Genomic DNA, 16,758 nt, shown 5'->3' with positions numbered 1-16,758 from the left:
AACGGTCACCCAACATTGACGTCTGCTCAACCGCAAGCTGACGCCACACCGTTGTGACGTAGCAGTGGAAGTTCTGATTGGCTGCGACAAATCTATTCGCATTTTAACCCTCCGCTCGCCTGGTACGTTCAGGCCGAAAATAAAATTCATGGACCCGCGGTAATGTTTGCTTGTCTGATGTTGTGTTGTTGATAAGCATCCAGTTTCTGATCATCTTCTGTTGATATTCATCGTGTTTTTTATGTCTTACTGTTGATATTTATCGAGGTACTTAATTAACCTCAGTATACATATATACTGCAAGGGATTTTGTTTTTCATCTTGACCACCCCTTCAAGTACTAGAGAGTAAATTATTTTATTCTTGTAATGATACACGTGAGTTACCCACCCCAATAGATTATCGCTGACAGTTGTTGTGCTTACGTTGCTGGATTATTTGGGTTCTCTGTTCTTTTTTTACTACCTTTCACCTAATTATATCTTAGGTAAGTATTTTTAATTTGCATTTTTTAATTAGTATTTTTTACTATGATCTTTTAAAAATTGTAAAACTTCAGCATGGGCTGTTTTATATATACTTCGTCATAAGAAATAAATGGCGTAACTTTCTAAAAGACGTTCGACGTGTTAACGGATGTACGAACTAATGGTGAGATGTTTTCCTTGTTGGAGATTGGTTCAGTCCTAACGTGCGGAATCTATTTCCGGTACGCATTCGTAGCCTGAAGCATTCGTATCACGAAACACGTTGGTCGTTATAGATGACGCAATCTTCGGGTAATTATTCCATCTTTTACAAGTAACTATTTACGATGCTAAAAATTTTAATCCTTCATGGACAAAATTCACGGTCCGATTATGGTGGATGGGCGGCTTAAATTATTCTGAAAGAAATATTTTTAATGAAGTGCTGAGGGTAGCACTACCGAACAATGGTGCCATCACAAGCACCTGACTGGAAGCTACAGGTAACCAAGGCTGCTGCAGTGGCACGAACGGATGAAGGGACAAGGGTACCGCTGTACCACTGGGATCGTTGACTAACCCACTGAGTTGATGAAGGGACAAGGGTACCACTGAATCGTTGTCTTACCACTGGATTGATGAAGGGACAAAGGTACCACTGTACCACTGGGATCGTTGACTCACCCACTGAGTTGATGAAGGGACGTTTTTCATATTGAAGGTTTCTTTGAGACACATTCAAGTACCACATAGAGTCCAAGATACAGGCACACACACAAACACACACATACACAAACACCAACGTCATAGCACATAAACACACGAGCTAACCAACACATATAACCATGTAGTAGCCGGCACAGACAGAAACGCACACAGTTAACACACATACACACAAACACACACGAACACGCACATAGACAAGCAGACATACATCTAACGTAACGAAACACATACAAACACTCACAGGTTAACACACACGCACACACACACACACGCTCCAACAGACCATCTCGTGACACACCAACAACAGCTACACCATGTGAGAACAGCAGCCTCAGATAGAAGACTCGCCAAGGCTCGCCAAGACTCGCCAATATGATGTTATCAAATCTATATAGGAGGAGCAGCTATTGATTGGGTCATGTGACAAATTCAACGGTTTAATTGCTCAAGTCACGCTCTGGAGATGTAGGGGTTATTGAACTTAAACACGCAGGTGTTTCACTGTCGACAGGGGTTATTAAACTTAAACACGCAGGTGTTTCTCTGTTGATAGAACCCTGCCAAAGTTGTCTTTAAATGTTCATTCAATAATTCCATACAAACATATTTTTTGTTCGTGAGAGTAGAGACATGATTGTAGAGACGGTAGATGAGCTAGTCGTAGTGTGATCGAACATTGAACATGATTGAGCTAGTCGTAGTGTGATCGAACATTGAACATTATTGTAGAGACGGTGGATGAGCTAGTCATAGTGTGATCGAACATTGAACATTACTGTAGAGACGGTGGATGACCTAGTCGTAGTGTGATCGAACATTGAACATTATTGTAGAGACGGTGGATGAGCTAGTCGTAGTGTGATCGAACATTGAACATGATTTTAGAGACGGTGGATGAGCTAGTCGTAGTGTGATCGAACATTGAACATTATTGTAGAGACGGTGGATGAGCTAGTCGTAGTGTGATCGAACATTGAACATGATTTTAGAGACGGTGGATGAGCTAGTCGTAGTGTGATCGAACATTGAACATGATTTTAGAGACGGTGGATGAGCTAGTCGTAGTGTGATCGAACATTGAACATGATTTTAGAGACGGTGGATGAGCTAGTCGTAGTGTGATCGAACATTGAACATGATTTTAGAGACGGTGGATGAGCTAGTCGTAGTGTGATCGAACATTGAACATGATTTTAGAGACGGTGGATGAGCTAGTCGTAGTGTGATCGAACATTGAACATGATTTTAGAGACGGTGGATGAGCTAGTCGTAGTGTGATCGAACATTGAACATTATTGTAGAGACGGTGGATGAGCTAGTCGTAGTGTGATCGAACATTGAACATTATTGTAGAGACGGTGGATGAGCTAGTCGTAGTGTGATCGAACATTGAACATGATTTTAGAGACGGTGGATGAGCTAGTCGTAGTGTGATCGAACATTGAACATGATTTTAGAGACGGTGGATGAGCTAGTCGTAGTGTGATCGAACATTGAACATGATTTTAGAGACGGTGGATGAGCTAGTCGTAGTGTGATCGAACATTGAACATGATTTTAGAGACGGTGGATGAGCTAGTCGTAGTGTGATCGAACATTGAACATTATTGTAGAGACGGTGGATGAGCTAGTCGTAGTGTGATCGAACATTGAACATTATTGTAGAGACGGTGGATGAGCTAGTCGTAGTGTGATCGAACATTGAACATGATTTTAGAGACGGTGGATGAGCTAGTCGTAGTGTGATCGAACATTGAACATGATTTTAGAGACGGTGGATGAGCTAGTCGTAGTGTGATCGAACATTGAACATGATTTTAGAGACGGTGGATGAGCTAGTCGTAGTGTGATCGAACATTGAACATGATTTTAGAGACGGTGGATGAGCTAGTCGTAGTGTGATCGAACATTGATAGTTAATCACGTCAGTAGAGAGATTTTAGATGTGGATGATGCTGTGGCGTGTGGAGAGGATGCGGAAGGAGTGAGGTGTCGTTGTGGAGGGAGTGGGGAGAGAAAGTGGGTATCGTGAGTGTGGTGAGAGTAGAGTGTGTGGATGAGTGTGGGGAGTGTGTGAGAGTAGAGAGTGTGCGGAAGGAGTGTGGTGTGGTTGTGGAGGGAGTGGGTGGTGAGAGTAGAGAGTGTGAAAGTGTGTGTGGCTGGAGTGTGTGTGGCTGGAGTGTGTGGGGATGGAGTGTGTGGGGATGGAGTGTGTGGGGATGGAGTGTGTGGGGATGGAGTGTGTGGGGATGGAGTGTGTGTGGCTGGAGTGTGTATGGATGGAGTGTGTGTGGCTGGAGTGTGTATGGATGGAGTGTGTGTGGATGGAGTGTGTGTGGATGGAGTGTGTGTGGATGGAGTGTGTGTGGCTGGAGTGTGTGTGGATGGAGTGTGTGTGGATGGAGTGTGTATGGATGGAGTGTGTGTGGATGGAGTGTGTGTGGATGGAGTGTGTGTGGCTGGAGTGTGTGTGGATGGAGTGTGTGTGGATGGAGTGTGTGGCTGGAGTGTGTATGGATGGAGTGTGTGGGGATGGAGTGTGTGGGGATGGAGTGTGTGGGGATGGAGTGTGTGTGGATGGAGTGTGGGTGGATGGAGTGTGTATGGATGGAGTGTGTGTGGATGGAGTGTGTGTGGATGGAGTGTGTGGGGATGGAGTGTGTGGGGATGGAGTGTGTGTGGATGGAGTGTGTGTGGATGGAGTGTGTGGGGATGGAGTGTGTGGGGATGGAGTGTATGGGGATGGAGTGTGTGGGGATGGAGTGTGTGGGGATGGAGTGTGTGGGGATGGAGTGTGTGGGGATGGAGTGTGTGGGGATGGAGTGTGTGTGGATGGAATGTGTGGGGATGGAGTGTGTGGGGATGGAATGTGTGGGGATGGAGTGTGTGGGGATGGAATGTGTGTGGATGGAGTGTGCAGTCATGTGTGACTGCACATGTTATGTCCAGGATTTACTTCAAGGGTGGGGGATGATGGGGGGGGGGGGAGAAGACGGACACATGACTTGACACGTGGCAAATCTGACACAATGTCTTGTTCCCTGAGATCTTCCTATATCATTTGTTGTTGTTGTTTTTAACACGTTTTTCTTAACTCAGCTTCGCGTTTGTGGATTTGTTTGTTTGTTGTTAAAATTGACATCGAAAATTAGCCCACTTCTGATTGCTCTACAGATCTGAAATTTGGCATGCATGCTACTTTCGCCTAACAATTTCAGATGCAATCATAAAAACTAGCAATTAGAGACCGTAATTAGCTTAATTTAATTACGCCCCAAGGACCATAAAATTGAGGACATGATTTCTAAAGATACCGACAAGACTGGAGGTTTATTGACACAGTTACTTCGGCCCCAATCGATGTGAGCGCGCTGGCCGTGATCGTATAGTGGTTAGTACTTCGCGTTGTGGCCGCGACAACCCAGGTTCGAATCCTGGTCGCTCAAGATTTTTAGTCCGTGTATTTATAAACACTTAGTCAAGTCATACTTAATCAAGTCATTAGATAAAGTAGAAAATAAACTATATAAAAAACTTTTTAAAAACCACGTTTTTCATGTGTAGCAACGGACTAAAAAGGAGAAAATAAAATACTTAAAAAAAACTTTTTTAAAAAACCACGTTTTTCTTGTGGACTAAAAAGTAGAAAATAAATTTTCATACATTTGATGACAAAAAAACGTGGGTACGTTCACCATCAAATTTCCCGACCCATCTGCCCGACCCACGTTTTTTGTCATCAAATGTATGAAAATTTTTTAACACGTTTTTCTTAACTCAGCTTCGCGTTTGTGGATTTGTTTGTTTGTTGTTAAAATTGACATCGAAAATTAGCCCACTTCTGATTGCTCTACAGATCTGAAATTTGGCATACAGGCTACTTTCGCCTAACAATTTCAGATGCAATCATAAAAACTAGCAATTAGAGACCGTAATTAGCTTAATTTAATTACGCCCCAAGGACCATAAAATTGAGGACATGATTTCTAAAGATACCGACAAGACTGGAGGCTTATTCACACAGTTACTTCGGCCCCAATCGATGTGAGCGCGCTGGCCGTGATCGTATAGTGGTTAGTACTTCGCGTTGTGGCCGCGACAACCCAGGTTCGAATCCTGGTCGCTCAAGATTTTTTAGTCCGTGTATTTATAAACACTTAGTCAAGTCATACTTAATCAAGTCATTAGATTAAGTAGAAAATAAACTATTTAAAAAACTTTTTAAAAACCACGTTTTTCATGTGTAGCAACGGACTAAAAAGGAGAAAATAAAATACTTTAAAAAAACTTTTTAAAAAACCACGTTTTTCTTGTGGACTAAAAAGTAGAAAATAAATTTTTCTTTTGTGCTTCCTCGAGCTGTGCAGGTTCTTGTGATGACTGACAAAAAACGTGGGTCGGGCAGATGGGTCGGGAAATTTGATGGTGAACGTACCCACGTTTTTTGTCAGTCATCACAAGAACCTGCACAGCTCGAGGAAGCACAAAAGAAAAATTTATTTTCTACTTTTTAGTCCACAAGAAAAACGTGGTTTTTTAAAAAGTTTTTTTAAAGTATTTTATTTTACGGTTGTTTTTTGTGAGGTTCATGCAAATGAAAGCGGTTATACGAAATGTTAAAAAGCGTTGTTTTTTCTGTAAGTATAATATAATATAAAACAAAAACATTTGTATTTATTAAAAATAGAATTTTAAAAACACCAATTAATTTTCAATATGATAGTCGGATATAAACAATTATACAACTAATTAATGTATAATTGTAAAAATGCTATTTTCCGCAAAGTAAGCAGAATATTAAATATACAAGCACAATGTTTAAGACCACGAAAGGTTATTTTAAAACATTTCCTAACCATAACTGTTATTTTTAAAAATTATATTGATTTTAAAAATTAGCTTTAAACCAAGATAATCTTGATCGATCGTCCCCCTTGATGTGCCTAACACTTTTTGTCTCCCTTGTATTTGTTGTTAAAATAAAATCAGAACATAAAGCGACCATTATCCTTTCAAACAAAATCCATTGGTGAACACGTTCACCTATTGTTTGAATGCCGAGGCAATCAAGTTTCTGATGTCAAATGGTGCGGAATTTTTCAAGTGTAATAACAACAAAACGTGTACCAGATTTGTAACGGTTTACTAACCGTGTAGATGCGGCGAGGTGTGAAAAGAGTGCAACGACAAAAAAATTAGAAAATGTAAATTCTGTTAACAGTAAAGAAATTTGAAGTATTTTGTGACCAGCACATTACTAACAGTAAACTGACTTTATATTCTAACAGGAGCAGAACAAAGCAACACGTTGACTGTGAGGAGAGATCAATAACAAAAGGATGAACACAATTTGAGGAGACTTGGCAAGGCGAGTGACTGAAGTTGGTACAGGTGAACTATTGCAACCAGTTGTCACAGTCTCTCCCAGCTGACTGCCACAGGGGTACCCAGCTGTCAACACCCCCCCCCCCCCCACGTACCCAACTGTCAACACCCCACCCCCCTCTCTGATTTAGTTGACTACCACTGGGGTATCCAGCTGTCGAATCCCCCCCCCCCCCCCGCCACTCTGGTACCCAGCTATCAAATCCCCCCCCCCTTTATGGTTTAGTTGACTGTCAGTTAGGTACCCAACTGTCCAATCCCCACCCCCCCAACCCGCACCACCGGGGTACCCAGCGAGCCATGGAGAACATGACCCAGGGAGCGGACATGCCTCCAGACATTGACGTCGACTCCATCCTCCTGATCGTCTTCTCCCTCCTGATGTCCCTGTTCATCATCTCGGCCAACACACTGACCATCGTGGTCATCCACCGGACCCCCAACCTCCGGACACTGTCCAACCTGTACATCCTGTCCCTGGCCACCTCCGACCTGGTGGTGGGGCTCGGGCTCATCCCCCTCTCCCTCTTCTACGTCCCCAGCCTGCGCACCCACCTGTACGACAACAACATCCGCTTCTGCGCCCTCGTCTTCGGGGTCAACCTGGGCGTGGCGGTGGTGTCTTGTGTCAACATGACCCTGATAGCCACAGACCGCTACCTGTACATCGTGCATCCCTACACATACGCGCGTGTCGTCACGAGACATTACGTCATCCTCCTGCTCTGCTGTGCCTGGAGTTTCGGTGTTCTCTACGCTCTGCTGCCCCAGGTCATCCACAACGACCCCGCCAAGTGTGACGTCACACTGGTCATGCCCATCGGCTACCTGTTTTACGCCAATGTCTCGCTGTTTCTCGTCTTGGTGGCGATCAACTTTGTTCTGTACACACAGATCCTGTTGGCTGCGTACCGGCACAGTCGGCTCATTAGCACAACCACCACCCACCCCCACAACCAAACCAACACACACCCCCATCCACACCAACAAACCAACATCAAACACGACCATCAAACACCCAGCAACCCAAATCACCAAGTCATCTCGACCATATCACAAGTGTGTGACGTTGCCTTCAACAAAACAAATCAACTGGAACTAAATTCGCTGCCAAAGCCTTTTCATCTTGTCCACCCGACGCAGACCGAGACTACGTCTATGATTTTCACACCCAACACTGCCCCCAGTGTGCTAAGTGCCACACCCAACATTAATCCAAGGATACTAACTGCGACACCAAACACTACCACCAATGTGCTAAGTGCTACTCGCGTTAAACCAAACCAAAGCAAACCTCCAACAACACACGACACTTCAGCCAACCTCCATGACACGACCAGAGACGACAAACCGGCACACAAAAAACACAACCTCCGCATGAAGAGTGTGAAATTCTTCATGACGGTGTTTGGAGTTTATTTCGTCTGCTTCGCGCCCACTGTCGTCTGCATGGGCTTGGACTACTTTCTTCCGGTGCCCAGATTTTTGTACAACATGTTTAATTTGCTGGCGCTAATGAATTCTGGGATGAATTTTATTATTTATTTAACTCTGAACTCAAAGTTTAAACTGGCGGTTAAAAAATACCTCGGCCTTAACCCTTCCCCTAATTCATGTGACGTCACAGATATGTCTTCACCTTGGGACAAGTAAACCGGATGTAACCAGTTTTTGAACGAACCATTTTAAAAACAGATAGTATTGCATTGTGATATTTCCATTGTAAGTTATTAAAATGCTAAAAATAATCAAAATTATTGTTGTTCGTGCCCATGAAAGAGTGCTTTTGTGTAATGTGTACTCATTCTACTAGCGTTATATTAAGTCCGTTCATTGTTTTTGTTTGTTTGTTAGTTGGTAGGTTTGAAGTTTTACCTATTTCTAACGAAATTATTTCTCAAAAACTTAGCGGATAAGTGCATCTTCATTAGCCACGTAAGAAAATCTAATTAGCTGCTAAATACATCATTAAACTACATTTAAATTTGACACTGTTCAATGACAAAAGGGGAGATAACTATTCAGTCTCAAACAGCCTATAAACTCAGGTGAGCTGTGTTCACGACTGTTGTTGACAAATCCAAGCTGAGACAGACTGCTATAATGGCAGCAACCACGGCATTGACCACACCAGCAACCACACCATCGAAACAACCACACCATTGACTACACCGCTCCGACAACAACACCATCGACCACGCCATCCCAATAACCACACCATCAAAACAACCACCCCACCGACGACAACACCCCACTTGCCGTAACAACCACACCAACAACCACACCGTCGACCACACCACCCCAACAACCACACAATCGACCACACCACCCCAATAACCACACCATCAAAACAACCATCCCACCGACCACAACACCCCACTTGCCGTAACATCAAAGGCAATAAAACTACCCAAGTGAGCATACATGAAAAAGACAAATAGTGGGTTAGCTGTCAAGTGGCGGGGGGGGGGGGGGGGGGGGTGAGGACTACCTAGTCCCACCAGAGTGTAAACATATCTATTATCTTCCCCCCCCCCCAGTTCACTATTGTTGACCGTGCAGTATCACGTGACTATGACCGTCGAATGTTGTTATTGATGTTGTTTACCAAACTAATCAATGAATGGGTAAACACGTCTAATTAGTAGGGTCACGTGATCGTATCAATGAGTTCAGTCCTGCGGGATTCATTAGGTTCTGACTGAGACAATTGGTAGATTTGTTTGACCACACAGTTTGAACCCTCGGGCTGTGTTCTGTTACCCCCGGGCTGGCGGTGGTCAGCGGAAGGGGGGGGGGGGTTAAATGGAAGGAGGGGGGAAAGGACGAAGGGAGGGAGAGGGACTCGCAGATATGAACCATTCTACCTGGGTAACAGAAAAACCAATAACCACATTGGTGGCAACGTCGTGAAATACCAGAAACACGCCTGGCATTATACACACCAGATGACACCACTAGACCTCTGATACAATGACACCACTAGACTGACTAACACGTTCACCATGACACCACAAACAAAACCCACCATGACACCACTCACCTTTGTGACAGGACTAGGGTGTAACACCGCCACACCTGCCGGTATTTTCCCCTTTAGGATCTCCTGCGTCATGAAACCTCCGCTCACCACGTGACCTACTTTATCCGCGGCCTCGAATTTCCGGCAGCACGCGATGACGTCATCTCCGGTTACAACTGTAAAGGCACCTCTTTCAGTGGCCTGTTGAGAATAGTGGCAGGTAGTGGGTTGGCCAGTGGCAGGTAGTGGGTTGGGCAGGCGGCAGGTAGTGGCAGGTAGTGGGTTGGGCAGTGGCAGGTAGTGGGTTGGGCAGTGGCAGGTAGTGGGTTGGGCAGTGGCAGGTAGTGGGTTGGGCAGGTGGCAGGTAGTGGCAGGTAGTGGGTTGGGCAGTGGCAGGTAGTGGGTTGGGCAGTGGCAGGTAGTGGCAGGTAGTGGGTTGGGCAGTGGCAGGTAGTGGGTTGGGCAGTGGCAGGTAGTGGGTTGGGCAGTGGCAGGTAGTGGGTTGGGCAGTGGCAGGTAGTGGGTTGAGCGAGTGGCAAGAAACCCTGAGGTTAGAGGATCCACAATTCTTGACCCACTAGATCCAACATTTAGACTAATCTAGATTCTCTTAGAGAATAAATAATTGACAAAATAAATGTGTTAAGATGTTGAATTTCAAGGGTAGGGTTAGGATAAGTATTATGTGACCAGTAACATTACAGCATCGAATACGTTCTGCCAAGATTTCATAATTATTGAATCTCCCCCCCCCCCGTCAAATATTTAATCCGTCGATCGGCCACCGAGAGGGTCTTTTCAAGTGGCTACCGATGTGGTTCTATCAAGTCGACTACAATGTGGTTCTATCAAGTCGACTACAATGTGGTTCTATCAAGTCGACTACAATGTGGTTCTATCAAGTCGACTACAATGTGGTTCTATCAAGTCGACTACAATGTGGTTCTATCAAGTCGACTACAATGTGGTTCTATCAAGTCGACTACAATGTGGTTCTATCAAGTCGACTACAATGTGGTTCTATCAAGTCGACTACAATGTGGTTCTATCAAGTCGACAAAAAGCTTTAAAAGGTAACCCAGCGTGCTAGCACAGCGCGAACATAATACTTGCAACACGAGCCGGCATCTCCACATGTTATAACGTTATTTCATCCAACAATGTTCAGTCGGTGCAGGTGGCCGTTATTTCCGGTTTGATTACATGCCACGCCATCTTGTTTTTACCGCGTGACCAGTCCCAATTCTAGGAAAGGAGATTGTGGTTCCCCCCTCCCCCTTGAGAAAAATGTCTGCGAGCAACTCTTTACGCCAAATAAACCCCATGTAGCTTCACGTTAATTCAACGTAATATACGTGTGTCAAGGGGAGCCACTCTTGACTTTTTAAAATAATAAACTCTGAACGCAAACACCCCCTACCAAAGTAAGCTAGCAGTAGTGTGTGTGGGGGGGGGGGACAACAACCCAAAAACAGATGGCCTACACCGTGAAAAGAATGACTCGACTGAGCCACATAAACACATACACACATACACACAAACACACATACACACGTACACATATACACACATACACAAAAACAAACATCCCACTATGCCAGACAGGTGAGCAGGAAGTTCAAACCGTTTTGTTACCTGAATGATATCGTCCAGCATGGCCTTGGCACCCTCGCTATCGACCCTCACCCCCGGGACGCCGTCCCACAAGATGGTGCCAGCCCCGGCTATAGCTTCAGCGAAATGTGATCGGCTTTCTTCACCAATGTCTAAACCTATCCAGTCTGAAATATGAGATGGTCTCTGTTTACCAATGTCTAAACCTATCCAGTCTGGAATATGTCATGGGAACGTTTCAATATCTTTAAAGACAATTTGTACACAAGCTGTATGTCATATCTAAACAATCGATATGTTACATCCAATTGGTAAACAATCGATATGTTACATCCAATTGGTAAACAATCGATATGTTACATCCAATTGGTAAACAATCGATATGTTACATCAAATTGGTAAACAATCGATATGTTACATCCAAACAATCGATATGTTACATCCAATTGGTAAACAATTGATATGATACATCCAATTGGTAAACAATTGATATGTTACATCCAAACAGTCGATATGTCACATCCCTTCCAATGCGAGAGCGTGAGTGATCATGATTGAATGACAGATTTGATCAGCCAGATGAAGAGAGATATATTAAACATGTAACGTCTCTACAGAATTTATTGTGTAATGAGACAACAGCCTGGATATTTAAAGCAACGGATAGCTAGAGTCCTCGGGTCAACATAACAGAAATGATTTTAATGACACGATTTTGTAAGCTACGTGTGGTCCTATGGGGATTTTTGTTGGCTATTCAGTATGTGCTTATTTTCTAGAGTACATCTCGTTTCATTCTGTCAGTAGGGTTCAAGTGATTTTTGTAGGAGCCGTTTGATTCTGTCAGTAGGGTTCAAGTAATTTTTGTAGGAACCGTTTGATTCTGTCAGTAGGGATAAGGTAATTTTTGTAGGAACCGTTTGATTCTGTCAGTAGGGTTCAAGCAATTTTTGTAGGAACCGTTTGATTCAGTCAGTAGGGTTCAAGCAATTTTTGTAGGAACCGTTTGATTCTGTCAGTAGAAACCAAGTACTTTTAAAAAACTAACCGCCAGGAATGCCGTTGGGGACGGTTGTTGTTTCAGTGTTGGCCTCAGCTGACGTTGGGTCAGCTATGACAAAATCAACCGGTAGGTGGAGCTTCACGTTCCTCTCTTTAGCTTTTTCAATGACGTCATTCACAGATTTAGCGGCCTCTGGGTCGAAGGGGGACAGGCCAATGTCCATGCCGAACAGTTCCTTCAAGAAGGTGAAGGCGATATCTGTACACAGGTATACAACATTTCAAGAAGGTCAAGGCGATATCTGTACACAGGTATACAACATTTAAAAGAAGGTCAAGGCGATATCTGTACACAGGTATACAACATTTCAAGAAGGTGAAGGCGATATCTGTACACAGGTAGGCCTATACAACATTTCAAGAAGGTGAAGGCGATATATGTACACAGGTATACAACATTTCAAGAAGGTGAAGGCGATATCTGTACACAGGTATACAACATTTCAAGAAGGTCAAGGCGATATCTGTACACAGGTATACAACATTTCAAGAAGGTCAAGGCGATATCTGTACACAGGTATACAACATTTCAAGAAGGTGAAGGCGATATATGTACACAGGTATACAACATTTCAAGAAGGTGAAGGCGATATCTGTACACAGGTATACAACATTTCAAGAAGGTGAAGGCGATATCTGTACACAGGTATACAACATTTCAAGAAGGTGAGGTCGATATCTGTACACAGGTATACAACATTTCAAGAAGGTGAAGGCGATATCTGTACACATGTATACAACATTTCAAGAAGGTGAAGGCGATATCTGTACACAGGTATACAACATTTCAAGAAGGTCAAGGCGATATCTGTACACAGGTATACAACATTTCAAGGTGAAGGCGATATATGTACACAGGTAGGCCTATACAACATTTCAAGAAGGTGAAGGCGATATCTGTACACAGGTATACAACATTTCAAGAAGGTGAAGGCGATATCTGTACACAGGTATACAACATTTCAAGAAGGTGAAGGCGATATCTGTACACAGGTATACAACATTTCAAGAAGGTGAGGTCGATATCTGTACACAGGTATACAACATTTCAAGGTGAAGGCGATATCTGTACACAGGTATACAACATTTCAAGAAGGTGAAGGCGATATCTGTACACAGGTATACAACATTTCAAGAAGGTCAAGGCGATATCTGTACACAGGTATACAACATTTCAAGGTGAAGGCGATATCTGTACACAGGTATACAACATTTCAAGAAGGTGAAGGCGATATCTGTACACAGGTATACAACATTTCAAGAAGGTCAAGGCGATATCTGTACACAGGTATACAACATTTCAAGGTGAAGGCGATATATGTACACAGGTAGGCCTATACAACATTTCAAGAAGGTGAAGGCGATATCTGTACACAGGTATACAACATTTCAAGAAGGTCAAGGCGATATCTGTACACAGGTATACAACATTTCAAGGTGAAGGCGATATATGTACACAGGTAGGCCTATACAACATTTCAAGAAGGTGAAGGCGATATCTGTACACAGGTATACAACATTTCAAGAAGGTGAAGGCGATATCTGTACACAGGTATACAACATTTCAAGAAGGTGAGGTCGATATCTGTACACAGGTATACAACATTTCAAGGTGAAGGCGATATCTGTACACAGGTATACAACATTTCAAGGTGAAGGCGATATATGTACACAGGTATACAACATTTCAAGGTCAAGGCGATATCTGTACACAGGTATACAACATTTCAAGAAGGTCAAGGCGATATCTGTACACAGGTATACAACATTTCAAGAAGGTGAAGGCGATATCTGTACACAGGCATACAACATTTCAAGGTGAAGGCGATATCTGTACACAGGTATACAACATTTCAAGGTGAAGGCGATATCTGTACACAGGTATACAACATTTCAAGAAGGTCAAGGCGATATCTGTACACAGGTATACAACATTTCAAGGTGAAGGCGATATATGTACACAGGTAGGCCTATACAACATTTCAAGAAGGTGAAGGCGATATCTGTACACAGGTATACAACATTTCAAGGTGAAGGCGATATCTGTACACAGGTATACAACATTTCAAGGTGAAGGCGATATCTGTACACAGGTATACAACATTTCAAGGTCAAGGCGATATCTGTACACAGGCATACAACATTTCAAGAAGGTCAAGGCGATATCTGTACACAGGTATACAACATTTCAAGGTGAAGGCGATATCTGTACACAGGTATACAACATTTCAAGAAGGTCAAGGCGATATCTGTACACAGGTATACAACATTTCAAGAAGGTGAAGGCGATATCTGTACACAGGTATACAACATTTCAAGGTGAAGGCGATATCTGTACACAGGCATACAACATTTCAAGAAGGTCAAGGCGATATCTGTACACAGGTATACAACATTTCAAGAAGGTGAAGGCGATATCTGTACACAGGTATACAACATTTCAAGAAGGTGAGGTCGATATCTGTACACATGTATACAACATTTCAAGAAGGTGAAGGCGATATCTGTACACAGGTATACAACATTTCAAGAAGGTGAAGGCGATATCTGTACACAGGTATACAACATTTCAAGAAGGTCAAGGCGATATCTGTACACAGGTATACAACATTTCAAGAAGGTCAAGGCGATATATGTACACAGGTATACAACATTTCAAGAAGGTCAAGGCGATATCTGTACACAGGTATACAACATTTCAAGAAGGTGAAGGCGATATCTGTACACAGGTATACAACATTTCAAGAAGGTGAAGGCGATATCTGTACACAGGTATACAACATTTCAAGAAGGTGAAGGCGATATCTGTACACAGGTATACAACATTTCAAGAAGGTGAGGTCGATATCTGTACACAGGTATACAACATTTCAAGAAGGTGAGGTCGATATCTGTACACATGTATACAACATTTCAAGAAGGTGAAGGCGATATCTGTACACAGGTATACAACATTTCAAGGTCAAGGCGATATCTGTACACAGGTATACAACATTTCAAGGTGAAGGCGATATATGTACACAGGTAGGCCTATACAACATTTCAAGAAGGTGAAGGCGATATATGTACACAGGTATACAACATTTCAAGAAGGTGAAGGCGATATCTGTACACAGGTATACAACATTTCAAGAAGGTGAAGGCGATATCTGTACACAGGTATACAACATTTCAAGAAGGTGAAGGCGATATCTGTACACAGGTATACAACATTTCAAGAAGGTGAAGGCGATATCTGTACACAGGTATACAACATTTCAAGAAGGTGAAGGCGATATCTGTACACAGGTATACAACATTTCAAGAAAGTGAAGGCGATATCTGTACACAGGTATACAACATTTCAAGGTGAAGGCGATATCTGTACACAGGTATACAACATTTCAAGAAGGTGAGGTCGATATCTGTACACAGGTATACAACATTTCAAGGTGAAGGCGATATCTGTACACAGGTATACAACATTTCAAGGTGAAGGCGATATATGTACACAGGTATACAACATTTCAAGGTCAAGGCGATATCTGTACACAGGTATACAACATTTCAAGAAGGTCAAGGCGATATCTGTACACAGGTATACAACATTTCAAGAAGGTGAAGGCGATATCTGTACACAGGCATACAACATTTCAAGGTGAAGGCGATATCTGTACACAGGTATACAACATTTCAAGGTGAAGGCGATATCTGTACACAGGTATACAACATTTCAAGAAGGTCAAGGCGATATCTGTACACAGGTATACAACATTTCAAGGTGAAGGCGATATATGTACACAGGTAGGCCTATACAACATTTCAAGAAGGTGAAGGCGATATCTGTACACAGGTATACAACATTTCAAGGTGAAGGCGATATCTGTACACAGGTATACAACATTTCAAGGTGAAGGCGATATCTGTACACAGGTATACAACATTTCAAGGTCAAGGCGATATCTGTACACAGGCATACAACATTTCAAGAAGGTCAAGGCGATATCTGTACACAGGTATACAACATTTCAAGGTGAAGGCGATATCTGTACACAGGTATACAACATTTCAAGAAGGTCAAGGCGATATCTGTACACAGGTATACAACATTTCAAGAAGGTGAAGGCGATATCTGTACACAGGTATACAACATTTCAAGGTGAAGGCGATATCTGTACACAGGCATACAACATTTCAAGAAGGTCAAGGCGATATCTGTACACAGGTATACAACATTTCAAGAAGGTGAAGGCGATATCTGTACACAGGTATACAACATTTCAAGAAGGTGAGGTCGATATCTGTACACATGTATACAACATTTCAAGAAGGTGAAGGCGATATCTGTACACAGGTATACAACATTTCAAGAAGGTGAAGGCGATATCTGTACACAGGTATACAACATTTCAAGAAGGTCAAGGCGATATCTGTACACAGGTATACAACATTTCAAGAAGGTCAAGGCGATATATGTACACAGGTATACAACATTTCAAGAAG

General features: G+C 42.9%; 1 protein-coding gene across 4 annotated transcripts in view; it reads right to left on the bottom strand.

The window, feature by feature from the left end:
* Positions 1-16,758, bottom strand: part of LOC131939634 (uncharacterized) — a 48,249-nt gene that overhangs the window by 18,758 nt on the left and 12,733 nt on the right. For all 4 annotated transcript variants that reach the window (XM_059298067.1, XM_059298068.1, XM_059298064.1 and 1 more), the window contains exons 12-14: positions 12,263-12,475; positions 11,236-11,381; positions 9,622-9,801 (exon numbers count right to left, since the gene is read on the bottom strand). In XM_059298067.1, coding sequence (XP_059154050.1) covers positions 9,622-9,801; positions 11,236-11,381; positions 12,263-12,475 — 539 coding nt within the window. The remainder of the gene's footprint in view (positions 1-9,621; positions 9,802-11,235; positions 11,382-12,262; positions 12,476-16,758) is intronic.

The sequence above is a fragment of the Physella acuta genome, unplaced genomic scaffold (assembly GCF_028476545.2).
Source record: "Physella acuta isolate Inbredline_101_S28 unplaced genomic scaffold, ASM2847654v3 ptg000285l, whole genome shotgun sequence".
Classification (NCBI taxonomy): Eukaryota; Metazoa; Mollusca; class Gastropoda; family Physidae; genus Physella; species Physella acuta.
This window is presented reverse-complemented; position numbering and strand designations above follow the sequence as displayed.